Raw genomic sequence first — 20188 nt, 5'->3', positions numbered from 1 at the left:
TAAATAACTTCGTTTATAACTTTTCAATTGTTTCAGGTATATTTTCTTGATTCAAGTGATGTGCTCTTAACAATGGTTTTTTACTGACTGAATCGCTGTCATTCGGCTGGGCTTTATATAGTTTTTTTTTTCTTAAACAGTATTAACTTGATTTGACTAATTGTATAAAGTTAGTCATATCGTCATCATCTGTTATTTCAGATAAATTCTCAAATTTTTTGAATTTGTCGTTCATAAGCTTAATAGAAAACTTCTCAAACTCTTCAGCTTCTCCCTTCGTCATATTCCTCGCATCGTGTCCACCGGCAGCAAGGGTCATTTGGGCCTCCCTTATCGATGAATATTCTTCCACAAAGTCCTCTAGTGCTGCATGGAATGGAGTAGTTGTAATCTTGTAATTATCGAACGATGTAGTTTGTCGCCTCGCTATTACAAGCGCTATAGTGTGTGCAATATCAAAGTTCCTCCTATTAAGGACAGCCGTGTCATCTTTATCGCGAAGAAGTTTGACAAAGGATGCTTCCTCTGGCCTCAAACTCTGAAGATATAAAATAGCATTTCCAAAGGTTTTCTTGAACCCTCGAAGAATACTTAGTTTCAGAAACTCTGGGTGTTGTTGGAAGATATATTTATCAATCATAGTAATAGGACCTAAATTATGTCCTGCTAGGAATGTCATAATATCAGCGAAGCCACTTGATATGAAGGTCTTTCGTGTTCCCTTGGCAATAGCTCCAATTAACATGAATAGTTCCTTCTTTACGGTATGATTACCAGATATAAAGCTCTCAAGGTGATTCAATGCAGATAACTTAGGATATGTATTTGTCGTTAGATACTTTGTAGACTGCGAGTCGGGAAGAGCCCCTATAAATGTCTTAACTCTATTTTCAATCCACTTCTCATAATTCTCAGTAGATAGATCTTTGTAACAAGAAAGAATCACGATGCATGTTAATACAAACAAAATTGATTAATGCACTTTGATGTGTAAAAACCATGTTGGTTGTAACAGGATCAGAGGAGTCATTTTCACAATATTTTTTCATGATCTCATCATACTGTGCGGTTTCTTTGGGTCCGCATTTTCCTTCTTCTAACTCACCTACTGTAATTGGTGTTAAGAATCTACGTTTCTCCAAAATAAAATGGACTAAAGCTTGTAGTTTTAATGATGATGGAGAATTATCAATATAAAAATTCTCAAAAGATGAGTCTTCCCATCTTGCAATTGCAGTTGCTACAATGGAGGCTGTGTGGAAGTTATTTCGATTTAACGCTGAGCACTCATCTTTATCGTGTAAGATCTTGACAAAATACTCTCTATCTGGGTCCAATTTGTCCAGTGTCTCCATAGCTCTCTGATATTTTGTAGGTAGATCTTGGAGGCCATTTAGATTTAAGAATTCTGGGTGCCTATTTATTAGATACTTTTGGATTATGAACAAGTGTTGAAGTCCATGCAACAATTTCTCTCATTCCTCCTTGTATGAATCCTTCTTCACCCATTGCTATAGAATGGATCTCCTGGAAATATGTAGAAAATAATGTTTTAGAGGAAGAGAATACTCCTTGGCATCTAGTTATACTATCTAGGGGGGGAAACATACCTGCTTGGATACAATCAGGTACTTCTTTGGCTCCAATTGCTCCTGAAAATGTTAGCACTCTTTTCCCACACCAAGGTGCATGATAAATCAAAAAAATACAGAATGCATTAAGCTTAACACAAGCCTACTTGTAAGAAAAAAACAAAAAATTGATTCACGGTTAAATTTTCGAAAATGATATTAAAAAATAACAAACAAAGGTTATTTAGTATTAACAGATCTTCGCGGAAGTAGATCATTAAATCTATTGAAGTAAATGCTGGGTATTTCGAACATTCACGTAGAAGTGTTTTAATTTTTTATATAGATACATTTTTATACCTATTGCCATACGCTTAGAGAATAAAATTTTTCATAAAATTGAAGTTCATGAACTGAATCCACTTAAGGGTACATTATGATAACTGAATTCGAATTTTTAACATCTTCCAATTAGGTATGGTGTTTTTGTTTTGATTTAAAATGTTTTTCATCGATTTAAATTTGTCCATTGTTTTCTAGGAAGAAAAAAAAGGATTTTTTCTGTGACGGGAAAAAAATTTGATATTTTATCTCTGTTGACAGGTAACAAAATATGACTTTTCACGAAATTACTTTTTTCCCCGGGAAAAAAGTGAGTACTTTTTTCCCGGATATATATTTATCTACATATAGATAAAGGAATTTTCGTGACGCTACTTGCGCTGCTTCTATCAACACCGGTGGAGTCGGAGAAAACTCGGAATCAGACATTTTTTAACTTTATATTATTCAACAAAATACCTACTAAACAATTATTAGTTCGCAATTTTTGAAACAAATCACAAAATCAAATTGACAGATATTTGATTACTTTGAAGTTTCCCTTAGCAACGCAGGTCTATTTGCAGCTTACTAGTTTAAAAATTCAAAATTCATATCGATAACATTCTGACTTTAATATATTGTAATAATATGTTCTTTCACTATGAAATTGTCGTTTTTCCTGTCACAGAAAAAAATAGTGTATTATACACGGGAAAAATATTAGATTTTAGCTCTCGGTTTTTTGTCTCCCTCCGCTTCGCGTCGGGAGACAACATAACCTCGAGCTAAAATCTAATACTTTTTTCCCTTGTATAATAAATAACTATTTCGAGACCAATATTAGTGCGGATTCATATTATAAACTCATCAAAAAACCAGTATATGCAGAGAAATCTAATATACATTCATTGGTTCTGGTAGACGACCTATTGCTGGATCATATGAGGAGGACCTATAGATACCGGGATGTATATATATATATATATATATATATATATATATATATATATATATATATATATATATATATATATATATATAGTACTACTAGTACTACATAATTAAATTCTATTTCTAACATTCTCCTCCAACATGCCTAACCTAAACTACAAATAACAAAAATTAAAAATTAAAAGTACCTAACTATAGGCATAGTCAGCATTATGCCAATCCAACTTAAGGGGACTGTGGGCTATGAGGAGCCAGGACACTTGACTGCATAGTTGTCTTGGTTTTTACTGTTGCCATCTTCTTTGCTGTAATCTTAAATGTTTGAGCTTTTTCAAACTCAGCCTCAAGAGAATTGAAGTCCATACCCTTTGGCAAGCCACCATGTGCATATCTCGCATATCGCATGGATATTGTTATGGATCGTATATGCAATCTGCGTTTACTTTTTTTGGTGATTTGATTCAAATTTTAATTGATTCGATCCAATAACTGAAAATTTAATACTATATTTTTAATTTTTTTATATCGACTCTTTCTCAGGTGGGTTCAATTTAAATTCAATTTGATTTAAAATTTTAATTAATATTCAAAAAATTTAACTATCCAAAAATTCCTATTCAATAACTAAATTCTAATTAATCTAATTTAATAATTACTTATCATCGACTTCATCCTTGTTATATGGTATCGTCTTCTATGCTCCTAACAGTTCTAACCTCAAATTGTAATCTTAATCTTCATCAATTTGTTTTGGTTTGGAATTATTTTCCATAAATAATGCTGCTTCACTCTTGCTTGAAACCAAGGAACTTTCTTCTTGAAATTGATTGATCGTTTTTTTAACTTCCTTACACAATGGTTATTTTTCAGGTACGTATTTGGATTATTTATATTTTCTTTCAGCTTACGTAAATAACTTCGTTTATAACTTTTCAATTGTTTCAGGTATATTTTCTTGATTCAAGTGATGTGCTCTTAACAATGGTTTTTTACTGACTGAATCGCTGTCATTCGGCTGGGCTTTATATAGTTTTTTTTTTCTTAAACAGTATTAACTTGATTTGACTAATTGTATAAAGTTAGTCATATCGTCATCATCTGTTATTTCAGATAAATTCTCAAATTTTTTGAATTTGTCGTTCATAAGCTTAATAGAAAACTTCTCAAACTCTTCAGCTTCTCCCTTCGTCATATTCCTCGCATCGTGTCCACCGGCAGCAAGGGTCATTTGGGCCTCCCTTATCGATGAATATTCTTCCACAAAGTCCTCTAGTGCTGCATGGAATGGAGTAGTTGTAATCTTGTAATTATCGAACGATGTAGTTTGTCGCCTCGCTATTACAAGCGCTATAGTGTGTGCAATATCAAAGTTCCTCCTATTAAGGACAGCCGTGTCATCTTTATCGCGAAGAAGTTTGACAAAGGATGCTTCCTCTGGCCTCAAACTCTGAAGATATAAAATAGCATTTCCAAAGGTTTTCTTGAACCCTCGAAGAATACTTAGTTTCAGAAACTCTGGGTGTTGTTGGAAGATATATTTATCAATCATAGTAATAGGACCTAAATTATGTCCTGCTAGGAATGTCATAATATCAGCGAAGCCACTTGATATGAAGGTCTTTCGTGTTCCCTTGGCAATAGCTCCAATTAACATGAATAGTTCCTTCTTTACGGTATGATTACCAGATATAAAGCTCTCAAGGTGATTCAATGCAGATAACTTAGGATATGTATTTGTCGTTAGATACTTTGTAGACTGCGAGTCGGGAAGAGCCCCTATAAATGTCTTAACTCTATTTTCAATCCACTTCTCATAATTCTCAGTAGATAGATCTTTGTAACAAGAAAGAATCACGATGCATGTTAATACAAACAAAATTGATTAATGCACTTTGATGTGTAAAAACTGATTTATTGCACAAAATGAATGATAACTTCATGTACGTAACATTAAAAAAAAAAAACTAAACATATTATGAAAAAAAATCGGAAGATCGAACATGAGCAAATATAATGGAAAAAAATTATTAGTGTTATCGACTTTTTCATTCGTTTTTGTATTGATTTTGAACAAACACTTTTATTTTCAGCCAATTCCTATTTTTAAATAGTTCCTTATTTTTTGAAATCAGGTCGTCACACTCTCCCCTCTTTGGAGTTCTTTTATTCTTTATATGAGGTTTAAAGAATTCGAGAACAACTTTCTTTTCTGAAGTTGTCCAAGGAATGAGAACTCTTTATTCTCCTTTTTTGAGTTTTTGGAGTTGATCTTTGGATATATCAGGAATGTCTTCAATTACATCTTCGATATTATTTTCCTCAGATAAATCTGCTCGTCTTTGTTATCATCTGGTTCCAATATATTTTCTTCTAAATTCAGGTCGATATCGTCTAGCGATTTGCTTTTGAATTTGCCAGCTTCTCCCTTTTCCATTAAACTTGTGATCGTATCTATCTACAATTAAATTTATCTACATTAAATTTGTGATCGTATCTATCTACAATATTCAAACAATAAAAGATACTTACCTTTCTAATACTCAACATGTGTGAACTCAACACGCTAAGAATCACTACTGTCACTATGTAGTTGTTAGTTGTGAGACGATGCAAATGATGAAACCGCCAATTTTTTGTTACCATTAATTCTGACAACACTGTCGGAAGAATTATCCACTGCAAAAAGGCAGGAGAAATATACGTCGGAGGAACTATCTATTGCACTTAGGATATGATTTATACAGTGGAAGACGCAAAGATGGTGTTATGGATAAAAGTATACACACATAGAGGAGTCAATGCCGGATTATCGATAGGAGGACCTAAATATAGGAAAGTGCGTTGAAAAAAAAATTTTTCGAGACCAATATCAGTGCGGATTCATATTATAAACTTATCAAAAAACCAATATATGCAGAGAAATTTAATATACATTCATTGGTTCTGGTAGACGACCTATTGCTGGATCATATAAGGAGGACCTATAGATACCGGGATATATATATATATATATATATATATATATATAATGTATAATGAAGTTGACTGATAAAAAATCACATTCTTTCGTGCTAATAAATATTCATTTAAATATCACAAAGTCAATGATTTTCCAATAAGAAAATCTTGAAAATAAATCTCTATGCATCACAGTGTCTAGAGAACTTTCGTTGATAAAAACTATAAAATATTTCAATTCATAAACAAAATAAAACTTTTCACTAGCAAAATGATAAAAAACTCCCTTTCATGATGCAAACATAATATTTATGTGATTTTCAGTACCACGACGACATTATGAGGCGGCTATAATATGCTATCAAATTATGCATTTTAATGGGAAGGTAAATATAAACAAAAAACAGATTTTCCTGAAACTAGCTAATTGACGGAAGTAATCGACGTAATAACTAGATCGTTTTTAGTCGAGAGGACTGAGCTCAAGAAGGCATATGAAAAATTTATTTATTCAATAATTACTCCGCAATCCGCTGTTATGAAACTTTAGCTTAACAAGACAAAGATAACTAAAAATATAGAAAAGTCCAACATCAATGAAATATTCGGTTCGACTATCAATTCAACTTCCTTATCATTGGTTCAAATCTCCATATTTAATATAGTCTGCAGAGATCACAAATCCCGTTCTTCATTTTTTCATTCAGGGTACATCCACGTGCTATTTCACCCGTTGTCAAAATGCATTTTTGATGACACGATCGTTTACACAACCTGCAAATGAAATCATCTTCGCGTCTTGGGTGTGCACAAAAAATGCAAATGAAATTGACTGGTTCACTCCTCCTCAGTAGTAACCATTTCAGAGAGTTCCTATATACGTCTATACTAACAGGTCCAAGAAGATGTTCATTTCTGACTAATTAAAAAAAAAATAAATGATATAAACACCACAGTTATAGGAATCCTTTTGGATTACATGGTCCAAGAATTCAGTACACCAATTTTTGTAATCGTACTTTTTTTTCTCAAGAAATTCATAACTTGGCCGAAATAGAATGAATATTTTTTGTTTTCGTCGCCTAACGGATCAATGAAAGTGAATTTCTTTTTTTTTATATCCAGTTTAATTAAAATGAAATGGTTGTTTCGAACTATGGGCAAAATTATTTCTGATTTGTCGATTGTTACATTTTGAACGAAAGATTCTGACAAATGGTCACTACAAACAATTATTGTTGATATCTCCAATGAAAATATCTGATATTTATTATCATTGAGCAGATGGAGACAATGATCAATAATGAAACTACTGAGGCACTGTTTTTCGGAAAGTGTGTCAAAATCTTCGATGAAAATTTCTCTAACTGGCAAATCAGAAATATTATTGACTGAAACAACATAGTTGCGGGAATTCTTTAAATTCTTATAGTAGTTGATATCAGATATCAATCCATTCGGCAAAAATTCAATTTCTTTAAATGTCGTCCATTTTTTATCTTCGATCGGTAAATTGGTATAGGGTCAGTTGTTCAACACCCGCGGTACACATTGAACCACATCTATGTACACAGTAAACCTGGACATAGATTACCAAGGATAAAATATATAAACAACATCTAAGAAACTTTATCAACTTTTACTGCAAAAATAAACAATATTTTTCTCAATAATAGAAAAAAAAATACAAAATACAAAACTTTTGATAACTAATTGCACCTTTATTTAAAATCTATGAACGACGCCATAGTCTAACGCATATTAAGTGCATTGAAAGAAACATCAAATTTGCAATAAGATTGTCGTCGAATTGTTCCGCCGCTAATCTGGGGGCTTGGAAGAAGACATTTAATATCCTCTTCTTTAACAGCAGATCTATCTTCAATCGGAGGCAAGTGGAATTGTTCACAATCCTTGGATTTCATCCGTAGAAAGCTAATATAATATTCTTCTTTCTCATTTTTAGATTCTACAACCTTTCCTACAAAATAGACAACTTGTTTTTTTGTTGCGAATGCAACCAGAACATATTGTCCTTCCGCAGGTTTTTGCGTTAATGGTGTAAAAGAATCAGGAGTGAGTACAGTCGGATAATCAGTATCATCGTCGATTTGATCACAGGATAAGTCATCTGTAGAGTGAGAAGAAAAACTTTCAATTGATTCTACATCTGTCTCTTCCTCCTGGAATATTTGACGTTTAACTGTTTTCTTGTTTTTTAGTTCTTTTCTGCGTTTAGTTGCATTTCTTTCGTCTTCGATAAGATTCATTTGCAATCTTACTTTTACCAGCTTTTCGTTGCTTTCTATTATTTCTACGAGGTCCTGCTCGCAGCGGAGGTCTAAAGTCTTCTGGTGATACAAAGGTGGACTGCCAAAATTCGTGAATGGGAAATTATTGCACAAATGAAGCTTCTTGTTATTGACATTACGTGTCTCAGAATTAAAGGAGATGGTGGCCATAGCCCTATTTTCAAATACCTGTGGAGTCCCAGTGATCATAATGCTAGTGCTACTGCAACAAGAAGTGCTTGCTCTTGCTGTGGGGACTTCGATTTCTGGAATATCACCTACTTCATCTGATACAGCAGAGGATGAAGATGCAGCAAACGGGTCGTTTTTTTTTTTGTTTTCTTTGTTTCGATGAAACCTATTAGAGTACTTTGTCTTTTGCTCATTTTGAAACTGAAAAAGCCCATATGTTTTGTTTTATTCAGTGTTATATTTATTTGAAATAAAAGTTATTCTTACCTCAGTAACTGAAAAGCGCTTCACTATAAATCTCACCAATACTGTAAAATTTTCAGGAGAAATACAGGCTCACGCCTTTGTCATAAATTATCAATAACTATAGCTATACACAAAAAATAATAAGAATGCGAAAAGCACTGATTTTATTCGTATGCGCGTTCGAATCTAAATAGGCTTAATTACTGTACGAGGTACGAGAAGAAACTGAAAAAAAATGTTCTCTACAACTTGCTGATGCCGAAAATTTATACGGATTATACGATAAGATTCGGCAAGTGTGTGCAATTATTCATCTGTGGCACTGAAATATCCAGCCCTCAAAGAGTCCGACGAATATTTATTTATTCTCCTTCATCTGGATGTAATAAACAAAAACAAACGATTCAGAGCAGACACCTTTTTTCGCCTAACCGTAGTCCACTCATCAGATTCTAGTTTATTTTCTATGAAAACAGGTGTCTTTTCAAGTGTTAAATTTTGTCCTTGTCTCTCAGCGATTTTAATTTCTGCTTTGTTTTGGTTCGACATAACCTTAGGTATTGTTCCTTTCGACTTTGACGGCTCTGACATTAAACTTTGTGAGGGATGCGTCGAATGCATAGATTTCTCAACCACAGATTTGTCAGTTATTTTCTTAGATGAATTTATGAGACTTACCTTATCTTGTTTACTATTTTTTGCCGATTTATTTTTATTCACCTCTGATTTACCGGTTTTTACAAGGATTTCTAGAGTTTGAATTTTTTCATGAAGCAATCTATTGTTCTCAATCAGGATTAAATTCTTACTTTGAGATTCCTGTAGAAGAGACTTCAGATATGCAAGTTCAATCTTTAGGATCTTATTCTCAATTTTGAAAGAATCTTCAACAGATGGTAGTTTTTCATCCAATGTTTCATGCTGGCACTGTGTTGCTTTTCGGGTAGCAGCTCGCTTTCAACATGATGGATGGAATAACTCATCACATTTTATGCACTTCACATATTCGGTTACCTTTCTTTTACAATAACTGCACTCAGTTTCTGGGTTATCATCTACGTTAGAATTAACGCAGCGCTCTTCAATAGCAACTTCACTCGTCGACATCTCGCAATATTCGTCTGGCACATCTGCTACATTTTCGGAGGAAGTCGAATCGAACATGGATTCCCCAAAATATCTTCTTTCGGGACATGGCTCCGGCAGTAAGGACAACTCTCATTTTGACTTGCCCATTTCGAAATACATTGACGGTTGAAGGAGTGTCTGCAGTTGGTTATGTATATATCGTTTTTTAATGGATCTAAGCAAATTGTGCAGTCTCCTTCAACCAAATTTGTACCAACTTACTCCGAGCATTGTGGACGTCGCGATATATTGGCCGACTCCGTGCTCAAACATTTTTTATGAAACTGATGTAAACATTTCGCAACAGCTACTGCTGGTAGTGATGGTACTAGACGGATTCGATGACGCATTAGGAGGTAGGAGTGGAACGAATTTAGAAGAATTCTTACTTCTGGCATCCATTTGAGAATTGGGATCTTTATCAGAGTCGTCAAAATCACATTCTTCGCTTCGGATTGGTGAAATATTATAATAGTTCGAAAAACTAGAATTTTGTTGCTCTGATGTACTCGGAATTGAATCATTCACGCTGGATAATGCGGCATAGGTTTCCACAGATGGGATTTCATCAAATGATGACATTGTAGGCTCATCTTCTAGGGGTGGAAAAATAATTAAAAGAGTAGATCAGTGACTTATGTATACGGGTTCTATACGAATATAAAATGTAGAGAGGAGTAAAGAGTGAGGGTCATGTATCTTGTGCTATTCATAGGATATGAGATTGATATCGGATTTATCCGAGCCTTTTTCACTCAGATCGGTTGATCCTGAACTAGCACTCATTTTTGTCAGACCATACAAGTGTCCAATATATTTATTATGCTTCTTATTGCTACGTTTTAGCATGATTATAACCACAATTAAGACTATAATTGTTAAGCCTAATGTACAATATATAATGTATCTATGACTGGAAAAAGATCTGTCTGGTAATGTTAACTCTTTGATCTCTTTTAAATCATGCAATGAAAAGTCTAATGTGTGTGTCTCTTGCATTTCATATTGAACAGGTACAGATTGATTCAGATGTAGAGATACATAATTATTAATTAGAAGATCATTGTGTCTTAGGGAATATGTTTTGTCATAAACCAATACAGAAGTTACATTGTGGCGAGTGTATATAAAGGGATTCTGTGTAAATAGAAAATAAAAAATCATTCTGTATAAAATAAAAAGCTGAAAAATTAAATGAGCCACATATCAAACTAATATCTACGACTACCAAGACATCTAAAAATCATAAGCTTCAACTCATACGCCTAATACTTCATTTCAAGTTGCAAAAAGCACATCTCAATTTTTTATGAATAAAGGTACCTCTCAATTAGAGGTAATAATGTGGTTTCGCTTCTATCAGGTACATCCACCATGAAGCACTTCTTTGACCGTCTCTCTATTCCGCCGAAAACCCAATGTTCTTCAACTCACCTTCCACGATGATACTTTCTGTGGAAAAACTTGGATTCATCTATTTCCACTATCTTCGAAGTACCATCTTCATTCACTCCACCTATTGTGACACAGTTGTTCGTCAAATAGGTTTCGCACACCTCCCGACAGAAGTTATACCAGTCAATTATGGTGTGATCTCCCGTTATACCTCCTTGTCGCGCAATATATTCTTGCGGTAATTCTTCTGCCCATCCGTGTATCATCACCAATATCTTCTCAAAGCTTAGTTTGCTTTTTTCGAAGAATGAGTTCTTACGCACAGTCACTAATTTCGTGCACCGTTTGCTGGACCACATATCCATCCACTATTAGTTTTGATCTTTTGGTGCAACTCATCCGAATGTTGCACCTTTCACAGTCACATGAGTTTTTGATCAATTTTCTCCTGGCACACCACTTAAGTGCTTGCATGGTACTAGCACACCCAGAAAAAATTTCTTTTAGTCCAATTTTCTCCCTACGAATTTCATCTGCAGTCATAATTGTAGAAGGGTCCGCAATTTCATTCAAATTGAATGTATTTTCGACTGCAGAACCCATTTTCTTCGGAAATTTAGTCACTAATCACTTCCACAAGTAAATTACTTCACTGCACGCACTTTACTACAATAAACTGCAATATTCTGAATACGACAGTTACACTCGAATTCAAACTTAAATTCAAATATAATTGATAGATACGACCGATGGCGGGAAATCGTAAAATATTTCTATATTCTATGATATACTTCAAATACCTGATTAATTCTTCATCTGGCAACGTAGCTGCCCATTTGACGTACAAAATCGGAAGTTTTTCGAGTGTCCCAAGGTCAAGTACCCAGTCGGCAGGATTACCGGATTCACTTTTCCAATAACATTTCCTCTTCGCTGGATAAAATGGAAGGAGGTCCCATTTTTCTTATAATGGGTGTTTTTCCTCTGAATTTGTCTGACAATGTCATTTTTGGTACCACTTTGAAAGCCTTCGTGGCTGAATAGATAGACATTCCATTTTTCTTGCGTATATCTGAAAAAAATCAGAGTTCGTCAGGTATAGGTCCCTATAATCGTCATAAGATTGTAAGCTTTTCAATTCGACACGTCATCCATAACACACTATGATGATTACTGATTCTCGTAAACTTTGGAATTTCAGCATAACTGTATGAATAAGAGCTAAGTTATTGTGTTCGAACAAATATGTTTTATGCAACTTTGATCTTAACGATGAATGTCCCAGTATTCGTCAACTTCGATGGTTACTGCCTTTCTACATCGATGAAAATAATTTCAGCTCCCTTTCATTTATGTGCTTCATTTCCAGATGTTCAGGTCTGCTATATACCCTTTACTTTTTCCAGTAAATGCAACAGTTTTTTTTTATGCCCCTTCCTCGTGCTCTTTCATTAGCATCAGTAGTTTTTAGTTGGTACAATGAAATTTTTTCAGTTGAAATTGGAATTGACTCAAAGAATGTCTCTGAATATTCTTCTTGGTAATTGTTATTGATTTCAGCAGTTTCTTCAACATTCAAAAGAGATTCTGATGATATCTCAATAGATGGCTGTGAGTTTGATGATGGCTCAATAAATGGCTGTAGATAAGCATCTAATTGATCGCTGTTTTTTTCACCCACACTTTCTTCAGAGTCAGTTGAGTTATCTTTTATGCTGTACGTTGGATCCTTATCATGGTCGTCAGCGGAAAATGGATTATCAACAGAAACTCTGTCTATGTTAGAATGATCTAAAAAAGTTGAAGTGCATTATAGTAAAGGCTAAAGCAAACAAACATTTTAATCATTAATCACATGCCATAGTCGGGTAAAAAGGTAACATGAATGAATTATAGATTTTGTCACAATTGGCTAGACTATAATATTGCAAACAATAGAGTAGCAGAATGTAATATTGTTGGCTAGAGACATATAAGTGTTAGAAATTTCTTGCCTCATCAAATTGATAGATAGATAGATAGATAATTTTCTTTATTTCAAGTTTTACACAACAAAAGCTACATAAAAGATGAAATGACGTCAGAATAAAGAACTTAAATCAACAAGTTTTCAGAAACAAAATAATCCCCATAATTGTAAGGTTCCAAATGAATTAACATTCTCTTAACAATTTTCTTAAATCTATATAAACTATCACAGCATTTAATATAATAAGGTAGTCTATTGAATATTTTAATACACATGTAATAAGGAACTTAACTGTATGCTTCAAAAAAATCATGTATGTTCTTGTACCTTGGTACAAAAGTAATTCACTAAATATTCGACTTCAATTGTTGTCCCTGATGTGCTGGGTGTAATTCTGATTGAAGATAGATCTGATCCGTGATGAACAAATCTCCTGAATTGTTGTTTCACATGGTACATTGCTTGGCATCCAGTTTCGTAAGTTCCAGCATTGTCATTAAAAATTCCGATCCATCTATGAGGATTTCATCCGAGTCTCACTTCGGGCCGGACTCCTATATTTGTGAATCCAGAAGGAGTGGCATCTTTTATTATCCTACATGCTTCTTCTTCAGCTTCGGGTGTGATATTTTCTGTACAAGGTAGCAGATTAGCCATATCAAATACCGGACAAAAAAAAAGAATATTAAAATTTGAAAGCATAGTTTCCACTAATTCTACGTAATTCTCTGCTTTATGATTGCCAAGAAAATTTTGTACTACTTGAACAAATGAACTCCAAGCGTTAGATTCACTCTCGTTCATTGATGTGGTGAATTGTGGATCTTTAACAAGTTGCCTTATTTGAGGACCATCAAATATACCAGCTTTTAGTTTTTCCGTGCTAATGCCAGGAAATTTACGTGACAAAGGTTCGTTGATCACGTTTTGTATTCCTTGAATCATGACATCTCTTGAAGGCCAATTTTTGTTAACCCAGTGCTCATTTTTAGCTCTGCTGTCCCAAAGGCACAAAAAATAAGGATATTTTGAAAACCACTCTGCTGTCCAAGGAGGAAGTTAACCATTTTTAAATCAACACAAAATGACCACTGATGTTCTTCGTATTTAATTTTTCTCAAAACTAATGCTATTGTTTCATATTCTTCCTTCATGGTAGTAGAATGACCAATAGGAATTGAGCCATATTTGTTACCGTTATGTAAAAGAACACATTTTAAACTACGTTTTGAACTGTCAATAAAAAGGCGCCAATCATCTGGAGTGTATTCAGGCAAACCCATTTTTTCTAAGAGCCCTTTTATATTGTTACAGAATACCAAGTCATTTTCCTGAGTGAAAAAAGGCAGCAGATCCTTATCTCTTTTACGATAAAATGTAATATTAGTACCTCGACAAAGTAGATTTTTTTCTTTTAATCTGGATGCAAGTAATTCAGCGGATTTGATGTCCTTTATCAGAAAAAAATATATCATTTAACCTGTAACGTGTATCTCAAAAACTAGAGCTGATAGAAAAAAACTGGTGGCATTTTTGGAATCAGCACATTAAAAACATCTAAAATTAGATGTTAGATTTCTGGCACCAAATTTTTTTTTTCATTTTGTTGGCCTGTGTAATAATTGTTCTGATCATCTGTAACCAAACAAAAGAATTGTTTTCAGCGAATATAGAAAACATTGTTCTTTTGATACTAAATTATTCCACAGAAACATTTAAATAATTCCTCATTATGCATATAAATTTTCGTGAAAATAATTAATGTACTAAATTCAAATTTATTCAATGAACTTACATTTTTGTCTTGATGGGTCAACGACAACACAAACTACTTCTGCAAAAAGATTCCTGATTGCTGCATTACGCAAATTTATATGGTCCGTTGTTCACCCCTCTCGTCTCACTATATAAGATGTCTTTCAATTTAAATACAACTTTACTTCCAACTTTTCCTTCTTGCAAATTTTTAGTATGTTTATCGTAGCACAATTTTTGTTAATGTTGACGTGGTTATTAACTGATTTATTGTTTATTTATTGAGGTTCAAGCAAGGTATCCACAGAAGGTAGATTGTCCTTCGAACGTCTATTATATAGTATTTGTGCTGGTGACAAGCCAATATCTGGAATCGGAGTATTTCTGTACTTTAAAAGATAAAAATCTAAATTTCCTCCCTCAGCGCAACACCTTTTCAACATATTTTTGCAGATATTTACTCATTTTTCCGCTAATCCATTGCCACTTTCAAGTTGGCCCTACCAAAAAGTTCGCAGACATCGAAAAGAGTAACAGCGCGCTGGTTGGTCCTCAAGAAAACTCGAATTTCTTCATTATAAAATGATTTTAAAGCGCCCATCGCTGTTTTATCTAAGGGCTGCATCTTATGTGATGTGTGAGGGGGCAGACATAAAATAGTGATGTAATTTTCTTTGGCCTTCATAACAACAGCCAGATTTCTCGTATGGGTGTTGTGTCCGGCAACAATATTCCAAGCAAAACAAGTATGATCATGATTTTTTATATTGATGCAAGCCTCATTTTTTTTATCGCATCAGGTAACTGAATCAAAGAGCTACCATTCCCCACTTTCGATGTATTTATATGAACTTCAAGCGATATTATTGAATGTAGTGCGTAACCACTGCCTTTGTCTTGAAATTCATGTAATTTATTCATGATCTCATCTAAAATGTATTCTGATAATAGTTTGCCAAGAAGTTAATTAGAATCAATACTGAAATTTTGCGTTTTCAAATGTTTGAAATTTGATTTCCGATTCATCAGATTTCTTGAGAAACTTTCCACAAAAATCTGTTTTAATTTTGAACATTTAGTTTTTTCAAGAGGTCGCGTATTTTTCTTGTGATGAGAACAAAGGCATCTGGTAAAAACCCATTTATATCAAAATTTTCGAGATTTATAACAACAGTTCTAACTCTACCAGAAAATTTTTATTGAAACTATTCCAACATTCTAAGAGAACGTAAATTTTCCCCCTCTTCAGATGAAACATTTGCTTTCAAATTGTTTTGTAACGTTTCATATAGGAATTTGAATGACATAAATGGTTTATGTCCTTCTGAATTGATGGCTATGATATATTCATTTTTTCATCATCTTGTTAAATACAGTGGACTCTCGATAAGTCGAACTCCCAGGGACCACATAAAACTGTTCGACTTATCTATAGTTCGGCTCACCAAACGTTCGAGTTATTGAGGTGGGAGTTCGACTCATTGAGGGAAAAACTCGAGGTAATACATATTGATCATCGTTAGTCAATGAGAAGCAAGCGTATATGTATTTTACATTTAATGAAAAATATGTATACATACATTGTACATATTCTAATCACATATCTTCATAAAATTCATACGGGTTTAAAAAAATCGTTAATTTTCATTTGCTTTAAACGTTTTTTTTCCAATTTGGAAACGACCGAAGATATTTCATTTAGTTTCCTGAAAATGTCGTATTCGATATCTTCAGAACTTTCCAGAAAACATCTGATCGTATCGATAGCTTGTCTAGCTTCTTGAACAGTTGGTGGTGTAGGTGGCTCAATTTCAGGGTCCTCCAAATTGTCCAAACCTGCATCGTCTTCTTCTTCCCTTCCTAACACTTCACGTACGATGCTTTCATCTGTAGGTGGAAAGCATACCGGTAGATCACAATCCACCTCCACAAATTCGTTAAAGTTTGCATCCACATCAAATACAGATGAAAGGATTCCCCATCCATCAATTTCCACTTCTTCTGGATTTTCCAGCGCTGTGTCTGATTCATCGGTGGTAATCACGTCGAATCCACATGCAGAAAAACAATTCTGAATTGTTCGAGGGCTCACTTTATCCCATGCCTTCTTGATGAAATGTAGAGCTTCTAATACATTTATTGGGACTACAGCACGATTTTCCTGTATTTGTCGAAGCACATGGTTTACTACTTCAGTACGGTATTTAACCTTAAAATTTTTAATGATTCCCAAATCCAAGGGCTGTAGTTTCGATGTCGTGTTCGGTGGTAGAAACTCTACTTTTAACGATATAAGAACAGGCAAGGGATTATGAGCTGGACAATTGTCTATGAAGAGAAGAGCCCTCTTCTTTTTTTTTGTCAACTCGTTATCCCACTTTTGCAACCATTCTCTAAAAATAATTCCAGTCATCCATGCTCTAGAATTCGCAGTATACTTTGTAGGAAAGGTTTTAACATTTTTGAAACAACGGGGCTTCAGCGATTTGCCTATAACGCATGGTACATGTTTCACTGAACCACTCATATTAACAGCAAAACAAAGCAAAACAGTTAAACGTTCTTTACTTTCCTTACCACCATGACAATCTGTGTTTTTGAAATCTAATGTTTTGTTGGGTAAACATCTGTAAAACAGCCCGGTTTCGTCTGCGTTGTAGATCTCATCGGATGTGTACGTTTCCAATAAATCCGATAGATGAGCTAGCCATTCAGCACAAGTGTCTTCATTAACGCTAGCACTTTCGCCTGACAAGGTTCTTCCAGCAATTCCGTACCTTTTTTTAAAATTGGATAGCCAACCACTACTCGCTGCAAATTCGTGGCCTAGGGAAGATGCGAATTCCTTCGCTTTCTGTTGAAGAAGTGGTCCATTTACTGGAATATTGTTTTTGCGCGTTTCCTGGAACCACTTTATCAAACATTTTTCAACATCTGAGTGCTGAGGCAATTTTTGACGGTACCGGTGTACTGATTTTCCTTCTGCAGTGGAAGCGATGATTTTCATTTTGTTTTTGATGATGGTTGACAGGGTAGATTTAGGAATTCCGAACTGGATAGCGATGAGGCTTTTACTTTTTTCGCCTTTCTCTACTTCCCGAATGAGTTCCAGTTTATCTGCTACTGATAAAATTTTGAGTTTTCGCGGAGCCATGACTTATAACGCTCTTGGCACACGATGGCTTCATAAACAAATAAGGAATGAATTGAACTAATGTCCCTCGACTCCTGAGCGGTTGAAGAACACATTATGATGGCTGCCACTTGTGGTGATTGGTTTGCGTAACGAATCCTTTTCGCTTTCATTCGTGAGATCAAAAAGTTCGACTCATTGAGGCGATGGTGGTCAGGAGTACGACTCATAGAGGTGGAGATTTCCGCGGAGCCCTTCCAGCAGTTCGACTCATCTATTAGTCTCTTTAGTCCCAAGAACACTGTTCGACTCATTGAGGTGAAATTACATAGGGTAAGATACGCAGGAATCGGGACTGGAGAAACAGTTCGACTTATCAAAGAGAGTTCGACTTACCGATGTTCGACTTATCGAGAGTCCACTGTAATTCAATTCGATTATTTGCAATGACAATCCATCTCGTTTATCTTCGATTTTTTCTAAATGTTCAAATGTTTTTTTCCCATTAACAATAAGTAAGTTGTCCCAATACCATTATAATCCTTGTGAAATAGTATTATATACAAGATAAAATTACCCAATGTGTGCTAGAGACAAAAGAATTAGTTTTTGATATTTCAGAAAAGTGAATTTCCGCAACTAACTATAGTAAGAACATTTGTCGGAAGTTCTTTCATGAGACATAGAGAGCATTTTAGTGTGCTGAAGAGTAACGTTCGCTTCTCTAAATCAGTCTATTAGATTGTCCCTGATAATGATTATTTCGTTAAGGCATGACTCCAATGTCTTATAATAGTGTATAAAAATTTTTTTTGACTCCCGTGGTATTTGTTTATGTCTGTTTTTATCATTTTATCATTTTTAACGTTGTGACGCAATCCCTTTCTTTCCTCCCTTGTACTATCATCATCGAATCGAATACAGGAGAGCAAGAAAGAAAACCTTGCAAGTGACAAAGTGCACCTGAATATGTCTCTTCCCGTTCCATCATTGGCCCATAGAGATCTGAGATCCTCATGTCCTGATTTAAAAATACCTGTTAAATAGAGCAGACCAATGAAAGCCTCTATTTCTTCTTGGTCTGTATTATGAATGAAGGAAGCAGAGAACTGCGATCGGCAATTTCTCCTTCTTTTGAACATTTTATATTTCAGTTGCATATTCTGTATTTTGGAGTTTGTATGTTTTGTGATTTTCTTGAGCATTGCGTCCGAAAAAATTAGTTTCCAGGCTTGCAAAACTGTTGAGGGTGGATTTTTTTTGCGTCTCCCTTCAAGCCAGGCAGTATTGTACAAATATTTTTCTTTTGGGTTTTACCTCTTGTTGGTGCATTTTTCGACCATTTCCTTTTCTTTGCCATAAAAAGCTTGACGATTATATTCGTCAACTTCTTTAGTCTTTCTCTCTGCACCTTCAGATTCTTGTTCGTTATCATGCCATTCAAGTTCGCTATCACTGTCATGTTCGCTTATTTCTTCATGATCACTCTCCCCAGGTTCACTCCTATCTCCTTCATCTAGAATAGCTTCAGTAGCAGCTACTCTGTCTTGCACTTCGAAAATATTTTCATCTTCCTCTGAATTTTCTGTGGAATTACAATTCTCCCAGAACTGTTCATCTTCAACAATTTGTAGGATTTCAGCTTCAGTGAGTGGCCTATTCGTACTGTAGAAAAAAAAAAACAAAATCAATGAATTGATATTGATATAAATTTGGAATGATTCATTCATCCAATTGAATATAAAACGTACCTCATATTCCATATTACACTACCGTTCAAACTACGCACGGGTCAATTTGACCCAAATACAGCAATATCAGCAAACATGGGAACGCACACAGCTCGACTAACACGTCAGAACAGAGATTATGTAGGGCTAGGAGAATTGGAGAATACTAGAAGAATCACCCCACTACTCACACGCGAAACTAAGAATATCGGCTCGTCTTATGTCGTGTGGGGTCAAAATGAACCGTCCGTAGTGACTAAGGGTTAACCATCTTACGTTATTTCTACCATACATGGGTCCTGCTCCAAACGCCAATACTAATCTCTTTCGCCTAGAAAATTTCTCCATCCACGCACGTAAATTGACATTATCTCTCGTTATATAATCCTGCGTCATCGTTTGCAAGCCGTGTAATCATGGATTCAATACAACAAGTATGAGATCGAACTGGCTTTTTCGAATAGAATACAATATCATTTGTAATACTTTGTTGGGACTGTATAATTGAAGGGTAATGTGAAATGATCAATTCAGATAAGTAAAAA

General features: G+C 34.6%; 1 protein-coding gene across 1 annotated transcript; it reads right to left on the bottom strand.

The window, feature by feature from the left end:
• Positions 1-16395: 16395 nt before the first annotated feature.
• On the bottom strand, positions 16396-17934 carry LOC123673829 (tigger transposable element-derived protein 6-like). The gene has a single exon (XM_045608534.1). The coding sequence runs from the start codon at positions 17932-17934 to the stop codon at positions 16396-16398; it is 1539 nt and encodes a 512-aa protein (XP_045464490.1).
• Positions 17935-20188: the final 2254 nt, after the last annotated feature.

Source organism: Harmonia axyridis, chromosome 1 (assembly GCF_914767665.1).
Source record: "Harmonia axyridis chromosome 1, icHarAxyr1.1, whole genome shotgun sequence".
Classification (NCBI taxonomy): domain Eukaryota; kingdom Metazoa; phylum Arthropoda; class Insecta; order Coleoptera; family Coccinellidae; genus Harmonia; species Harmonia axyridis.
This window is presented reverse-complemented; position numbering and strand designations above follow the sequence as displayed.